This window comes from Leptonychotes weddellii, chromosome 4 (genome assembly GCF_054177405.1).
Source record: "Leptonychotes weddellii isolate Sample4059 chromosome 4, ASM5417740v2, whole genome shotgun sequence".
Lineage (NCBI taxonomy): Eukaryota > Metazoa > Chordata > Mammalia > Carnivora > Phocidae > Leptonychotes > Leptonychotes weddellii.
In genome coordinates this window covers 156,612,659-156,629,525 of record NC_138372.1, presented here as the reverse complement: position 1 = coordinate 156,629,525, position 16,867 = coordinate 156,612,659, and the positions used below count along the sequence as shown (strand labels likewise).

The window sequence follows — 16,867 nt, the reverse complement described above, 5'->3', positions numbered from 1 at the left end:
CTAAAGATTCAGTAGAGTGGCAATGACCATGTTGCCCCTGTTCGTGCCTTGCTCCCATGACTAAGATTAAAAAATGATGTTTCTGGTTTTAGGGAAGAACTGAATCAAACAGTCCCAGAAACAGGTCAGACTCCTATTGTCAGAACCCTGGCTGTTCTCCCTTACTGTGTCTCCTACCTGTTTCCTTCTGTCACGAGTGGCTTCTCTGGGTGAGTGGTGGAGACCATAGGGATGGCAACATTGTGGGCTGCATCCCCTTCTCCTTCATGCAGGAGTGGGAGGCTGTCTTCTTCAGCTGATTCAGCTGACTTCTTACTCCCATGATGGGACCCTCCATCAAGCAGATTCCCAAAATTACCTATAGAGACAGCAGCAAGGGGAGAGAGGTCAGGTGTCAACAAGCAGAATCAGGCTACCAAGGTCATATCCTCCCAGGACAGAGAAATAAGATCTCAGTATGAAGGTGGGAAGTGTGATGGTCAGACCAAAGAAATAAGATTGACAGTGATGGTGAGTCATCATCTGCATCCATCTCATGTTCTCTTTTGTAAAAACTACTTAAGTCACAAATTAACTGGATTCCATCTCCACTTCCTTCTGCTCCTTGGAAGGGCACCCTCCTGATGGGAATCAAGACCTTCTCTAATGGAATGCTCTTCCTTGGAAAGATTTTCCCAGCTGTACATCAGCCCAGGAAGATCGTTGGGAGTTATAATAACTGCACCTACAATATGCACGGGACTTCACAAGCATTAACTCATTACACTCTTGCAATAGCTTTATGAAGAGTTATCGCTATTCCCATTTCATAGATGAAGAAACTGAGACCCAGAGAAATTAAGTGAGCCTAGGAGTAATAGAACTAGGATTAGTAATCCAAGTCCTTCTGAATCCAAACTATACTCTTAATCCTTTTTTTAAGTATGAAAATAAATCTATCCCTTACATATTGACACTAGGGTGAACAAAGAATTATTCATTTCTTTCTGAGGTGCAAACCTCTGCCAGAATGCTATCATTTCTATGTAAGACACTAACTCATTCATTCAAGAAACAAGCATAAAGCCAGTGCCATGTGCCAAGCACTGTGCTTGTTTGCACTTACCGATAGAAACTTCAAAGCTAATGGGTTTATCTCCAATCTTCCGGTCAATCATGGTAGCTTCAAAAAATGCTCCAAAAAGTAAAAATTTCTCATATTTTTCTGGTATAATCTGTAGAAAGAAAAAAAATTTAGACAGGTCTGGCTTTATTTTTTTTATTACCAGGAAGTTGAATTAGTGATGTTAACTTGTCCAGAGTGATTTGTAGGCATTTGAATTTCAGTGTCAGCCTGAAAGGGCACATCATTTCTCTGCTAAGCAGGCAGGCAGGAACCAGGACCTACAAATTACAAATCCAAATTCAGCCATCTATCTAGAATGATATAATCTCAACCTTCTGAGCTTCTGCCCTGCAATTAAAATCTTTTTTTTTTTTTTAAAGACAAAGGTTGGCATGTGTATCTTTCTACAGTGCTATTGGTAAAACACAGGTCTGGAATCACCTTCAGGTGAGCAGGCATTTAGAAAACAGACAGTAACAGAATCAAACCCTTACATTGGAGCATTGTTTTATAGATTATATAGGAGATCACATACATTATGTTTGTTTCTCAACAACCTCAAGAGGTCAAAATCTGGATCATTCCCATTTTACAGGCGAAGAAGTTGAGGAAACTAAACTTAAGGTTGAGCTTAGTAACTTTCCCAAGTATTCTGACCACAGACCAGTGCTCTTTGAGCTCTACCATGTGCTAACCCAACACTTTGGTGCTGTTCAAAGACAGACCTTACTCCCCGAAATAACATAAGCCTGGATAAAAGAGACAGGAAGGCTAGGCACTTGCATGAGCATCAGCCAATCCAATGCATCCAGGACAAGCTATAAGCATGCGGAGGGTCTCAGGATCACATCGGCTTTTATACTGAAAAGGGCCTTGGAGTTCATCTGCTCCAGCTTCCTCCTATCTGAATAAACTAAAGCTCAGAGAGACTAAGGGGCTTCCCCAGGTCACACAGCAAGTTAAAGTCAGCCAAGATTTGAAGCTTGGGCTCCACCAAGCCTTCCCTCTCAAGGAATCCTACATTGTGGAACACAGGACCCTGAGAGGTCACAAGACAGGAGCCATCCCGAGGTAACCATAACTGTTTGTAGATGACTCCTATTGATGTGGAACAGGTTGATGGTTCAGGGAGCAGATGTAGCTGAGACACCAACACAGCATCACATTTCTGAGTGAAGAGGCTGAATGAGTTGCCATACAGTCCGTGTTTCCTGGTTTCAGAGTTGGATTGATTGCATTACATGGAAAAAGCAATAAGGTTCATCTAAGGAAAATAAACAGTTATGGCTTTAGAGCTGAAGAGCCCCATTCAATCAAGAGCCCTGAACCCTGTCCCTCTGAGAGCCAACAGGTCTCAAAAAAGTGACCTTTCCTTTACACAGGAGCCTCCTTGCTGTTGGCATCAGCAGGAAATGTTTCTATTGACCAGAAAAAGTTGGACAGGGTGGGGGCCCAGTGCTGGATCTTAGTCACAGAGCACACACCCCTCCCACCTGCTGCCACTGTATGCACCAGCTGTAAATGAGCCACTTATCTTGCCTTTCTGGGGCCAAGTTTACTCTCGGGGAAGAGGTTAAAAAGTATCTGAAGACCTGTTGGGACTATAGGCCATGTAGCCTAGAAGAGGGATGACGGACTCCTTAACCAGATCAGCCCTTCTTCAAATCCCAGCTCTGCTACTTCCTAGCTGGTTGACTTTAGGCAAGTCATATCCACTCCCTGCGTGTCACTTTCCCTGTCTGTGAAATAAACATTGTCATAGGGCCTACAGGGGGGAATAATGAGATCATCTACACAGAGCATCTTGTATAAAGCCTACACATACAAATGCCACAAGAATGGTAGTCTTGGCAAGTATTTCAACAGATAGAATTCATCTCTTAATCCTCCCATCCTTCAGGTCTAACTCAAATGGCCCATTCTTTTGGAAGCATACTTTGACTTCCTGAGTTTGAGAAATGATGATGGCAATGTTTACTGAGTTCTTATAATGTGTCAGATGTAGTATTAAGAATTTTACCTACATTATCTCATGTAATTCTCATAACCACCCTAGGAGGAAGATGCTTTTATTCTACCTGTTTAAAGATGAAGACAATGAAGCTTGTGAAAGATTAAAATATCTGTCCAAAATTACTAAACATGCCTAATATTTATTGAGCACTTACTATGTGCCAGGCTCTATTCTTAGTACTTTGTATGTATTAATTCATTAAATCCTCACTGTGAGCCCATGAAGTAGAGATTATTATTGGAAATAAGCATAAGGAGCTTAAATCACTTGCCCAAAGATTCAGAGGCAATGTTTCTCCAGAGGCTGGGCAATAACCACTGCCACATCTGAAATCCAGCTCTCTTACTTGAGAGCCCAACATTTTAATTATCATACTTCACTTACTCCAGGAAATATTAGCACTTTATCTGTAGCTCCTTATTGCATGTATCACCTTCTACTTCCTGTACATTTATTTTGTATGTCTTACCTCCCCTTCTATATCATAATTTCCATGGAGTCAAACTCTCTTTGTATTCCTACCAATATTGAGGATGATGTCTAAAAAAAGAAACTAGTCAGTACATGTTCACAGAATTTGAAAATGAACATATCTATTAGATTAGCTATGCTCTGTGAAAGCTTGGCATAGGGAGATAACCTTTGATGGTGGTGATGAGGGTGAACTGGAAAAGCCAACATCATGGGATCTCATTTGTCCAGGTATGCAATGAGAGCATGGCTGCAGCAAGGGAGATAGGAGCTCAGGACCCTGGAGAGCTAAAAAAGAAACTGCTTCAAGAAGGAATATCACCATGTTGGTAAGGGTGAGCTCTGAGGCTGTTGAGGCTCTGGGGAAGGTAGAAAATATGTCCACAAATCCTTGGAAACCCCCCACTCAAAAGATGAAGCCTAATTCCTCCCCCCTTTCGGTGTGGACTGGACTTAGTGACTCATTTCTAACAAGTAGAACGTGGCCTAAATATCAGTGTGTGACTTCTATGGGTTTGGTCATAAAAGACATTGACATTTTTGCCTTGTTCTCTCTTGGATCACCCACTCCACTCAGGGGGAAGCCTACTGCCATGAAGATACTAAGAAGCCTATGGAAGGGTCCATGTGGTGAGAAACCAAGTCCTGCCAACAGCCACGAGAGTGTGCCATCTTGGAAGTGGATCCCACAGTTCCAGTCAAGCTGTCAGATGACTGCAGCCCCTACCAACATCTTGATTGAAACCTCATGAAAAATTCTGAGCCAGAACCACCAAGCCAGGTATTCCCAAATTCCTCATCCACAGAAAAAATAAATGTTTGTTGTTTTAAGTTGCTAAACTTGGGGATAATAGTTATATAGCAATAGATAACTAATAAACCCAGCAGGAAACTGACCACAAACAAGAAGCCAAGATGAAGAGAGAAAGAAGGAGAAATAAGGGTTTGAATGAGACCTGAATTTCCCCTCTCCTACCACCTTCTATCCAAGAGCCAAGATGGGCTATTGGCCTTGTAGAAAATGTACACTCTATGTAAATTCCCAGCTACACTTGCTTTCTGCTAGAAATTTTTTTTTAGATGGCCTTAGCAAAATATCTTGAAGATACTGACATGGGTTAAGAAAATCTTCTATTAGGCCCTTTCTACTCGGTAATTCCTATCTAGAAGAGAATGGCCAGTCTCAACAGTAGGAAAGATTGCTGCAGAATCAGATACAGTCAGGTATCAGCATAGGTGGCTACTTAAGGTACCCGCAGTTTCTGGCAAAGTCCAAAAAATGTCATTTCCGAAGTCGGCATATATTCTGAAAAAATACACATAAATACAATCACATCAAAGCAATGTCAATTCTAACCACAAGAAACTGACAGTACACATTTCCAGAGAATATTTCCCAATATACAGGTCCATAGGGGAGAGCTGGGGAGGTCCACAAAATATCCAAAATAGGTCCAAAAAACAGGGTGGAGAGCTCTGAACAAATCATAAACACCGGTCACAGCAATGGTAAATGTACTGCCAGCCAACCATAAACACGTAAAGAACACTGTCAACCGTCGTACAGGCATTCCCTCATTTACCCCCAGGAGGTGCCTATGACAAAGAGACTATTACTACCTCATTTTGTTAATGAGTAAACTAAAACATGGAGAGGTGTTACTATCAGAGCCAACCCTCACGATTTCCAATAAAACCAGCCATGAATAGAACCAACCCTCACGATTTCCAACCCTGGGCTCCAACCTCTCCCCCACACTGATTCTTAAGATGTATTAGGTCCCAGCAGTAAAAATAAGTGGCTCTACCAAAGCCAAGGTGACCCAGACCAGCCATTACCTTCCTTCCCCACCCAAAATGATTGTCTGGTTGACCTGAGAAACATACTCCCAGAGGCAGAATCATCCAAGTTGAGAGCTGGAGTCCACTCACCTCTGCTACTAACAAAACACAAGTTCCTTCATTTGCTTAACTACAGAGCAGTCTTGCTAATCTAAACAGTTGATGGGGGGATGTTTGGGTGGCTCAGTCAGTTGAGCTTCTAACTCCTGATTTCGGCTCAGGTCATGATCTCGGAGTCATGAGATCAAGTCCCACATCGGGCACTGAGCATGAAACCTGCTTGGAATTCTCTCTCCCTCTCTCTCCGCCCCTCCCCCACTTACACTCACTTGCTCTCTTGCTCTCTCTCTCTCTCTCAAATAAACAAACAAACTAACAAACAGTTAGGGGATATTCACAGTTTGTATGCATCTTGGAGACCCAGATCTCTTTCCCATCATACAGAAAAAATGCTAATGTGTTTTATGTTGCATAATAGGCATTCCTTTGAATTGTGATTTCCCCCCAGTCTTAGCCAGGGGAATAGGTTTCTCAAATTCTTTCATCCTAGCGTGTCACTCACTCTTCTTCCTCTTCATCCCTCATCCCACATTACCTCACATCCAGAGCATAGGCTAGGCTAACAAAGCTAAGCAAAATTAGCCCACAGATAGAGCTCAGTCCATCCCCCCACCAACCTGCTTTCACCAGCTCTCCCAGAACACTTTTATTTCCCTTTCACTTTGGTTCTCATGGGATTCCATGTTTTGGGGGAACACTGGAGGGATTTATCATGAGCAGATGGCTGTAATGTGTCAGGAAGAGGCAGCGGATCAGCGCAGAATACAAGGCTGGGCCAAAACACATTTAGCAGGGGGAGTGAGACCTGTGCATGCCTTTGGGAGCCTGTGGGAGCTGGGGTGGCAGGTGCTGCCTCCACTCTGGGCTCGCCTCGCAGGGGCAGTGGAGCAGTGCTCAGACCTACCTGGGGGGGCACATCTAAAGGTTCCACCTCTACCTCTGTTGAGTTGGTCTTGTCTGACACCTGCTGGAACTTTCCATCATTGGTTTTGTCACCCTTGTCTTTACTGGAGCCTTTGGAAGATTTGGAGTCCTTGTCCTTTGAAGACAACTTGAGCTCCTTGAGTGCCTTGGAAAATTTAGATTCCTGCGCCCCTCCCGAGAGGATCTCCACAGCAATTTCCACCAAGATTCTGCCCCTGAATGACACGCCTTCTCCAAAACCTTCATTCAGTTCCTGGTAGTCATCCATCAGGCTGTGGTTCCTGGGTGAACCGTACAGGTTAATCCAGGCAGGTCCGAAAGTTGGTAGAAAGCCTGCAAAAGCCCCAAGCTTTAGTTGCCCGGTAATGTTTCCAAGTTGATTATTTCTTGCTTTATAAAAATTGTGCACATTCATTTAAAATGTAAAATATACAGAAAAGACAAGAGAAAATATTTACAGAATATCCCATCCCCCAAAGAGCCACCATTGCCACTTTGATATATTTGCTGTATTTCTTTCTTTCTGGTCCTCCTTGCATGCACACGTGTACACTTCTTCACAGCTGTAATGTTACTACCAGTGCTACGTGCATCCTTTGTCTGTTCACTCATTCAACTCATGTTTATTGAGTCCTGACATGTGCCGGGCACCACGCTAGATACTAAACACAGAGCCCAGTGGAGAATGAAGCAGAAACGAACATTAAACAAGTAAATATTTACATTATAAGTGCTAAGCAGAAGATTTGCCTTATGCAGCAAGAACAAATAACAGGCTGAAGAGGCATGGAGAGGGGTCAGGCAGAAAGAGAGAGATTCTGTCCCAAAGGAGGGTCGATTTTAAGGAGCAGAGATACTGTGGTAAAGGGGATAAAAAGATTTTGTGGCCCCTGATGTCTAATTTTTAAAACTATTTTATACATTTCTTTGAACACCATCAAGATGTTCCTGAAAATTTGGGGTAAAACATGTTTACACCAAGTTGAGATATTCTGAGGGTGGTGCGCATTCTGCGTAAAGCAATCCTGTGGCAAACCCTTCCACGATAGGAAGACTTAAACAGTAGGTGTTTATCGAGGTCTTTCTGTGGTGTCACGCTGTGAGAGGTATAAAAATATGTAAATCTTGTCCTCTGCTTAAGTGAAGCCTTTGGTATATACGTTATATGTACACACACATATATATATGCATAAATATATTCATCAATTAACACCAATTTGTAGTGCAGAGAAAGATTGCCTTGGGATTTTAAGGAGGGAGAGTTTGTTGGGATATTTAGAAAGTTATCACCTGCTAATTTAGGATTTGCAAATAAAGAAAGAGTAAAAGCTCTTTCCCCTGACTGGTGGATTAGCTGCGCCTCCTCATTCCCTCTCTGGCTCTCTGAGTGTGCAGTCATAGCACCTTCCTGCAACACTCAGGACCATGTGCTCCTAACAGTGAGCTGGGGGCACAGTATCTTCTGGGCTATTTAAACATGTAAAAATCATTCTTAGCTTATAAACCATACAAACGTATTTGGCCAGCTGGATGTAGCCCATGGACCATAGCCTATCAATGTCTGATCTAATCTAAACTCTTCATTTTTCATTTAAGAAACCCAAGGCCCAGAGAGGGGGAATGACTACCTCAAGGACACACAGCAATGTTCATGGAAGACCTGGGACCACGATCAAGCCTCCTGGATCCCACAGCCAGGCTCCACCTATTGCCCTGAATCAACCCAAACCAGAAACCACACAGAGCATGGAAATGCCTAACACACTGCCTGCTCCAATCCTCTCATTATGAAAATGAGGGCTTCGAATCAGTCATTTTGTGACCCCATTCCCAAGTGAGACAGATGAAGATTTACCGTTATCTCCATCCTGTTCGTTGGAGATTTTCTTCAGGTCGATGAAATGGGTGGCCAGCACTACATCATTCACACTGCCTTCGTCCCACACCTGGATTTTCACCCTCCGACACAAAGGAGGGAACATTTCCTTGAAGACCACCTGTTCGTGCCACACAGGATTGGCACAGTTCTTCTGCACTGTGGTTCGCCCCTAAAAACAAAGCCAGCAAGATGTAAGCCGTCAAAAGAAAGGAAAGAGGCCCCCTGAACTGACTAAAGAAAACTCTTCAAACCAGCAGGAAATATAAAGTAAGTTGCCAGAAATAATGAACCTGCTTCCACCCAACACCCGTGGAAATCCGTTGCACCCAGGAACATTACAGTGGCCCCCCCTTATCCACAGGGAACGCATCCCAAGACACTAGTGGATGCCTGAACCCATAGATAATGCTGAACCTTATATATACTAAGTTTTTTTCCTATACATACATACCTATGATAAAGTGTAATTTATAAATAAGGCACAGTAAGAGATTACCAAAAATAACTAATAATAAAACAGAACAATTAAAACAATATATTGTAATAAACATTATCATAGATCTTAGCAACCTCAGCGTACAATTTCTTTCCCTTTCTTAGTGAGAACTATCACCTTTTCACTTAAAGGAAGCACTTACAGCTTCTCTTTGGTGTATCTGAATTGCCAGGACCACTCCTCCTACATCTAGGGGACATTATTAAGTAAAATAAGGGTGATTTGAACATAAGCACTGCCATAGTGCCACAGTGTACCCAATAACTGAGGTGGCTGAGTGACTAACTGTAGGCAGGGCTGACTTGCTGGATAAAGGGATGATTCACATCTGGGTAGGATGGAGCAGGATAGCGCGAGATTTTATCCCGCTATTTGGAACGGCGTGCAATTTAGAACTCATCGATTATTTCTTTCTGGAATTTCCCATTTAATAATTTCAGGCCATGAAGACCATGAGTAACTGAAACCACGGCAAGCAAAACCACAGATAAGGGAGGAATACTGTATTAACATCCTACTCTGCACCAGACACCATGCCAGGCATCAGGAGCAAAGGGAGTAATTGATGGGTCCTGCCCTCAGAAAGTTCTCATAATCACATGGGGGCTGGAAAAAGGCCAACATGCATGTTCTGAACATGAATTGTTCCATGCATCTGTTCCATGCAGCAGATATAGTTAGACCCTGAGTTTGTGTCTTATAAAAGTAAGGCCTTGTGCAAGTCACTTCCCCCTTCTGGACCTCAGTTTCCTTGTCATAAAATGGAGATGATGTCCTATATGACTCAAGGGATCCAAGTAAAAAATACTCCAATGTTCACCCTGCCAAGATGAGGGGTTAGAGTAGCATATATTGTAAGGGCAGAGACAACATGTGTGTCAGCTGAAGCTTCAAAGTCCAGCCAGCCAGGATTAAGCTGTGACCACGTGCCCAGGTGCTGGTACTTCCAATGGCTCTTGAGCAGGGAATAACAGGAAACAGAGATGTCCAGGCTTACACAGGACGAGGACTACCTGGAGAGCCTGGGGAGTAGGTTGGGAGGCAGGTGGCGAGGCTATGGAGCCTGGGGACTGAGTAACAGCTCGGAGAAGTAGCCAGAGGTAAGGAAGGAGGTCTGTCTGCCTGGGTCCTAAATTGCAATACTCCACAGCCCCTCTCCATGATCTCAAATGGACAGTGAGTGGGTCACCACCACCCCCACTTTCCTGCCATGTGACTCAACGCCTTTTGTGAAAGCTTTCTCTCTTAAGGCACTTCCTAATTTTTATTTTAACTTGATTTCATTTGATTAGTAATGTCCTAGGTAAAGAGCAGAGTTCTGGCCCTGGTTTGCTGTTGGTGGTGACAACATTCCTTACCATCTGCCCAGCAAAGGAGACCTCCACAAAGGGGTCCACGAGGTCCTTATTGTCACCCACAAATGCTTTAGTGACATTAGCCATGATGCTGGAGTTCATTTTGGGCAAGCCCTCTGCTTTGAAGAGTCTCACATAGAATCTGGCCCAGGGTCTCTCTGATGGAAACCCTTGAGGGATCAAAAGGTTCCTTGAGGGGGAACAAAAAACAAAAAATAAAAAAGCTCTCTCACTTGGAAGAAGAGAGAAAAGGTAGAAGCAATTTGGAGACAGAAAGAAGGATCCTGATATAGGAGAAAAAACTGAAAAGATCAGGATTCATCGCTAAAATGAGTTTTCTTAATAATGTACTGTATGGTGACTAACATAACATAATAAAATAAAATTTAAAAAAATAAAATGAGTTTTTTTTTGTGGTGTACTTGGCAGCGAAGGGTATGAATAGAGTGAATGCAAACTCCTTCAAGTCCTTGAATTATAGCATAAACACCGTCTCCCACTCTGCATCTTAAAAGAAGTGCATTAAGTCCTCCCATTTCACAAACCACTGGTTGAAATGGTAATTCCTTCAAAGAAAAATCAGCCAAATTCAGATAAATAGGATAAGCTCAAGAACAGCTTATCTATTTTGGGTTATTATAGGGAGACAGGCGGTCCTTGTCCTAGAAGCTGACCTCCCAAAGACTAGTGACACCTTTGATAAGACACATCTTGGTGCCTCTGATAGAGCAGAATCCCAGGTAGACAAGCCATGAACTTGGCAGTTCTCATGTGCCCACAAGGAAAGGGAGGGAGAGGGAGGAAAGAGAGATGGAACCTGGGACATATCATTTCTCTTGCATGACCCTGGATGGGCCTGTCTCACTTTTCTATTTGCTCCTCGGCATCAGAGGTTTTGGGGTTGGTCTTCAAGACGTCGCCTTTCCCAGTCACACTGATGTCACACTTCAGGTACCCCTTCGTGCCAGTCCTGATGTCGTCAGGGTCTGTGAGCAGGGCCCACTTGTCACAGAACTGATGACCTGTAAAAGCGTCCTGACAGCTCCGATTCCCCACAACCCAGGCCTCCCTGGATCTGCTCCCTGGGAGGCAGCAGCTCTTGTCAGTATCCCCAGCCTCGTGCTGCCTCCCTCCCCTCCTTCCCTCCTCTCCTTTTGTTCCCACCCTCTTCTCTCTCTTCTCCAACCTGCCACAGGTATTTGGAAAGCCTTCCACCCAGCGCTAATCACCTAGATAGGTTCCTAGCTTGGACAGGCTAGGAGGACATCAATGGGGTAAAGAAGTCACATACTCTTTCACAGGCTGTAAATGGGGCTCATGGATCTTTTTGTTTGGCCTACACTGTCAGTCCAAACTTTAAAAGCTCTTACAAAATCTAGACCTCTGGCTTATCTAAAAAAAATTGTTAGATCTGCCAATACAGAATGTACAGTTCCACGTGTTCGCAGGTGGTAAGGGAGCTGAGAAGCCACTGTTCCTTTCATGTGGGTTGTGAGCTCTCCTGTTCCCCACAGTCTGTAGCACCCCTTAAGGGTATTAACCCCAACCACTGCACTCCTGGCCCCCAACTCATGAGAGTTGGAATTGCTTTGAAGAGAAGGGAGCTTTCATGAGAAGATCTAGATTTGTTGATGGCCCTCTTACTTATCAGCTCCTGACCTTGGACAAATTACCTGCCTTCTCTGAGTTTCACTTTCCTATAAATCAGAGATAATAAGAATTATCATAGCAAACCCTTATATGGCATCCGCAGCCATTACTCTGAGCTAGGTTCTATATGAAGCACTTTATGTATCAACTTAATCTTCCAACAACCCTGGAAAGGAGGTACTATCTTATCTTCATTTTCTAGATGAAGAAGCTGAGGTGCAGAGAAGTCAAGTCAGTTGCACAACCATGGAAGAGCAGGGTGGAATGTGAAGCCAGGCAATCCGGCTCTGGAGTCCATATGTGTAACTCCTATGCCACCGTTTCTGCCGTGTCACACAGCATCACAGCACGAACTTACAGACGGAATTTGTTGGGGGAAGAAAACTGCTCAGAAGTATGGACATGAAAGATAATGTTGTCATTAGATGGTCAATGTTGAGGAAAAGAGCCGGGTTTGCTCCAATTGTGTAATTGGTGCTCATCTGATTGAATGAGTGGGTCAGTGGATGGGTACATGAATGAGTTGACCTCCAGGTGTGGCAAACTGGAGATGAGTAAGGGAGAGATTGGGAAGTGATGCTTCCTTACCAGGCTGGTTGTACACAGTGCCCAGGTCTACTTTGAAGGAGCCGATCAATATGCTGCCTATCAGCTTGTGGTGAAAAACCTGAGGAGAGATGGAGCAGTGAGTTGGCTGCACTAGATTTCTCTTTGAGGGTAAATCTGTGAAATGGGTTCATGACCCCTCAGCAAGGATTCTAGACCGTGACGCTTGTCTGGCCTTCACTCTTGTCTGGAGCACAGTGACATTTGGTCATCAAGTGAAAAGGGCATCCAGAAGTATCTCACCTGGACCTCTTCCTCCTAGCAGGTTTTCAGCTATTGAAGGACACCTAACAAATCTCACTCTCTGAAAAGTATCTTTTTAAACCAAAGTGAGCTCTGGTACAGCCCACCCTTCAACACCCATCTCTCCCTATTGAAACTCTACCTATCCTTCAATGCCTAAAGCAAATGTTGCCTCCTCCAAGCAGCCTTCCCTGATCCCCCACAGCTGAAAGTCCCCTTTCTCTCCTAAACTTCCACCACACTCTGCTCACAACTTACTCAGAGAACTCATCGCATATAGCTTTGAGAAGTTTGGGACATGTACAATAGTAAGAACAAAGGAAGTGGTCATCCTCAATGTTTTGTCTGATCAGAAGTCAGCAGCAGATTGCCTGGCTGGTGACAGCAACACACTTTAATGCAGTGCTATCAGGATGAGGAAGCTCTAAAGGAAAGCAGCAGACCTGGCACGGGGTCCAGAAGGCACACTGCATAAGAGACTGCTGAAGAAGCAGGAGTAGTTTACCCTTTAACTCAGAAAAAAGAAAACTGGGGGTGTGGAGGTGGGGTAATGGTAACTGAAGTGTTTTCCAATCTTGGAAACACTGCCATGTACAAGAGGGAGTAGGTTCCCCATGTGGATCCAAGTCACACATAGAGAGACTCAGCTCACTATAAGGATACGTTTTATAATGGAACTTCCCAGTAATGAACAGGCTTTTCTAGAGATAGTGACCCGTCCATCACTGGATATAACCAAGCAGTGTGCCAAAACCCCATGTCAGAAAGGTGGCGACAGGGGTTCCTGCACCAGCTGTGTTAGACTAGAGGGTCTCTGGGCTCCCTTCTATGACATTCTATGAGTTCCTTGAATCAGAAACAGTTTCCTACTTTCTTCCACCCACCACATGCATGGCCTTGTTCAGAAGAGGTGTTCAGTAAACATTCACTGAATTAATGAATGATTGACTGATCGAATGATGGATGAGTGGAAGACTTATGTGGTTTCTAAACAGCTCCTTTTGGTGGAGGCAACTAATAAAAATAAATTCAATTGACTTTAGGAAATGAAGAAATGACAGCCCTTCCAATCTCCCTTTCTACCCTTACTACCTCGCCCAAACTTTGTAGGGGAGTTAAGAGAACTGAGGGCAAGTAAGGACAGCTTGGCTCGAGGGGAGGAGTTATTTAAGGCCACATATATAAAGCTCACTCCAAACCTCCCCATGCTTGCAGTTGCTAATGTGGCTTCCCAAAGGCCCCAGCAAGAACATAAGCCTGATTTAGGCTCTTAGGCCCAAGGCATCTGGGTCCCTGTGGGCACAATGGGACATAAGAGCCCACATGGGTCTTTAAATAACACAGGAGGCCTCCTCAAATTATCCATCCACCCAGTCTGAGCACAAGGTGTGGGCAAGCATGAGATTACAGGGACTTCAGGGAGTATCACACACAGAGTGCTGGGGGCCCTGCATGCCTGTGGTTGCTGTCAGAGGAAGATGGCCTTTGACACCACCATGGTCTGCTACAGCCTGTCTATCCCAATAGTATCTGCCTACTGCACTCCACCCCCTTCTTGTCCCATGTTGAATTTATTTTGGGCATGTTGACTTTTAGTTCATGAACTACCAGAAAACTTGTATTAAATACTCCCCTCCAAGGGGAGTTTTCCCTTTAAAATCTTTGGTCTCTGTCCCTAAGGGTCATTTGGGGATCCCAAAGTATTCTCTTCTTCCAAGTTAGGGAAAGAAAGAAAGGCAATACCAGCTTTGGTCCTCAGTCTAAAAATCCACGGTCCCACAGAAAGCCATGACCCTTGTCTATGCTATGGTATAAAAATCTAGCTATTAATTGTTTGTCTGAAATCTAGACAGTTCCTTAGGGCCCAGCTACACTGCCAATCTCACAAACAGGTGGTTGCCAGAGCTATGCAATGTAACAAAGTCTGAGGCAATGCCCCAGGTCCCAAAATATATTCTGTACCACTTGTCATCATGCCTAAAATTCAAATTAAGAGTATTTGGCTTGGGCGCCTGGGTGGCTCCCTCGGTCAAGCATCCAACTCTTGATTTCGGCTCAGGTCATGATCTCAGGGTTGTGAGATCGAGTCCCGCAATGGGCTCCACATTGAGTGTGGAGTCTACTTAAGATTCCCTCCCTCTCCTGCTGCCCCTCCCCGCTCATGCTCTCCCTCTCTTAAAAAATTAAAATAAATAAATAATGTTTGGCTCTTATTTTTTTAAGAATGTTTGATTCTTGATAACTTTTCATTCTTCAAGAGTCACATTCTTCAAGTGTCCCTGAGAAAGAGAATATAATAATTCCACTATTACCTAAGACTTAAAGCAGGACCTATATATGTTATATATGTTTATATATATATATAAGACTATGTACATATATAAAATACATAATAAATATAATATAATATAAATTACAGAGATGGGTGGATGATAAGGACAGGCAAGGAAGTGTCCAAGACAAGTTTTGCCATCTTCAAAATTCTAACTAGAGTTGGTGTCACTGCGGAGGAAAACATTTCCTCACTCTCCATATGTCTTGCACTGGTACATAAAGTATGGAGTCTGTCCTTTCAGAACCATTAGGAGGAGAGCGCTTACCCTTCCATGACCCACTCCGCCTCTCTCAGGCATGCATAGCCATGCTAACCTCTTCATGGGAGAAGCAGTGATTTCCCAGACTGGTGAGATAAATGCAGTCTGTCACCCACTGGTCTCTCTGTCCCTTTGCTGAGTGATGTGAGGTTGGTATCAATCTTGTCTGGCCCCCATTTTCTCTGAAGTACTAGCCCTTCAGCATGGGCACTCTCCCTTCCCGTTCCTGTCCTCCATGTGGTGGACCACCTGGATAAGGTGCCTGGCTAGACCAAGAAGCTTCTCTGTCTCTACTGTTCAGACATGATCTGTGGAGACAGGAATTCACCCGCGGAGCTGAAGAAGGGTATGTGCAGCAGACACCCCCCATGAACAGGTCCTAAGGTCTACACTCAGAGGCAGCTAGGAAGAGGCCAAATGGCAACCACTTGCTCCAAATCATGTCCTCTGATCCAGCATTACTGATATATTTGGTTCCTTCCTGATGCCTTTTCCTACTTCTCTATTTATTACCAACTAGGAGGGGGGAGCAGTGTGATTAATTATCATTAGTGTGGATATCATCCCAAGAGAGAAACACTAACATTTCATCTCATAAAAAGAAATAAATTGGGGCACCTGGGTGGCTCAGTTGGTTGGGCGGCTGCCTTCAGCTCAGGTCATGATCCCAGGGTCCTGGGATCGAGTCCTGCATTGGGCTCCCTGCTCTGCGGGGAGCCTGCTTCTCCCTCTCCCACTCCCCCTGCTTGTGTTCCCTCTCTCGCTGTGTCTCTCTGTCAGATAAATAAATAAAATCTTTAAAAAAAAAAGAAAGAAAGAAAGAAATTGACTCAAAATGGCAATCTGTCAAGATGACATTTGAAGCATGTGTTGCAAATTCCCACATTAGTAAACTCCACAATTCAATTCATGATAGCTTGAGAGTAGCTTATAACTTGTTTCCAAGAAGCACAGATTTCCTTGAGGAGGTTTTCCTTCTCAAATTCCTCCACATTAGTTATTTCATGTTCCATTCTGTTGGTTTTGCACTTACCATCCCACACTCACCCTCCCAAACCTATTCACCCCTAAGCAGGCTGAGCTGTTCTAGAGAGTTCCCAATACCTAGAATCTCTCCCATCACCCTCCCACTTCCATCACCAATGATATACTTACTGAGATTTTGATGATCTTGTCAAAAAGATGCAGTTGGGGTCCAATGAAGTCAAAGACAAAGTACTAAAAAACATAAAGTTCATTCTGACCATAAATTCAGGGCTTGCATTTAAGAACTTTATTACTGGACTAGTCATAGATTTCTACCATTTTAACCACTTGCTGCATGGTCCTCAGTAGCGTGGATACACCATAAATCAACTGGCCATCCCCTATTTAGGGTCACCTAAATTCTTTCCAATTTTTTTTTCAAATGCAAAAAAAAAATGCTGTCACCTCCATCTTTGCACAGGATATACGTGAATTTTCCTCTAAAATGGACATAAAATGTGCAATTATTGGGTCATGGCTTATGTGCATGTAAATATCTAACAGATAATATGAAATTTCTTTCCAAAGGGGCCAAGCCATTTTACATGCTCACTGGCAGCATACGAAAAAGCCATTTCCCCATCCCCTGCCAACCCTTGATA

The 16,867-nt window shown here is 43.8% G+C and overlaps 1 protein-coding gene across 1 annotated transcript in view; it reads right to left on the bottom strand.

Moving 5' to 3' along the window:
* Positions 1-16,867, bottom strand: part of FER1L6 (fer-1 like family member 6) — a 144,035-nt gene that overhangs the window by 85,357 nt on the left and 41,811 nt on the right. The window contains exons 6-13 of the mRNA XM_081816510.1: positions 16,395-16,457; positions 12,385-12,463; positions 11,012-11,168; positions 10,150-10,336; positions 8,272-8,464; positions 6,397-6,749; positions 1,106-1,214; positions 178-358 (exon numbers count right to left, since the gene is read on the bottom strand). Of these exons, the coding sequence (XP_081672636.1) occupies positions 178-358; positions 1,106-1,214; positions 6,397-6,749; positions 8,272-8,464; positions 10,150-10,336; positions 11,012-11,168; positions 12,385-12,463; positions 16,395-16,457 (1,322 nt within the window). The remainder of the gene's footprint in view (positions 1-177; positions 359-1,105; positions 1,215-6,396; positions 6,750-8,271; positions 8,465-10,149; positions 10,337-11,011; positions 11,169-12,384; positions 12,464-16,394; positions 16,458-16,867) is intronic.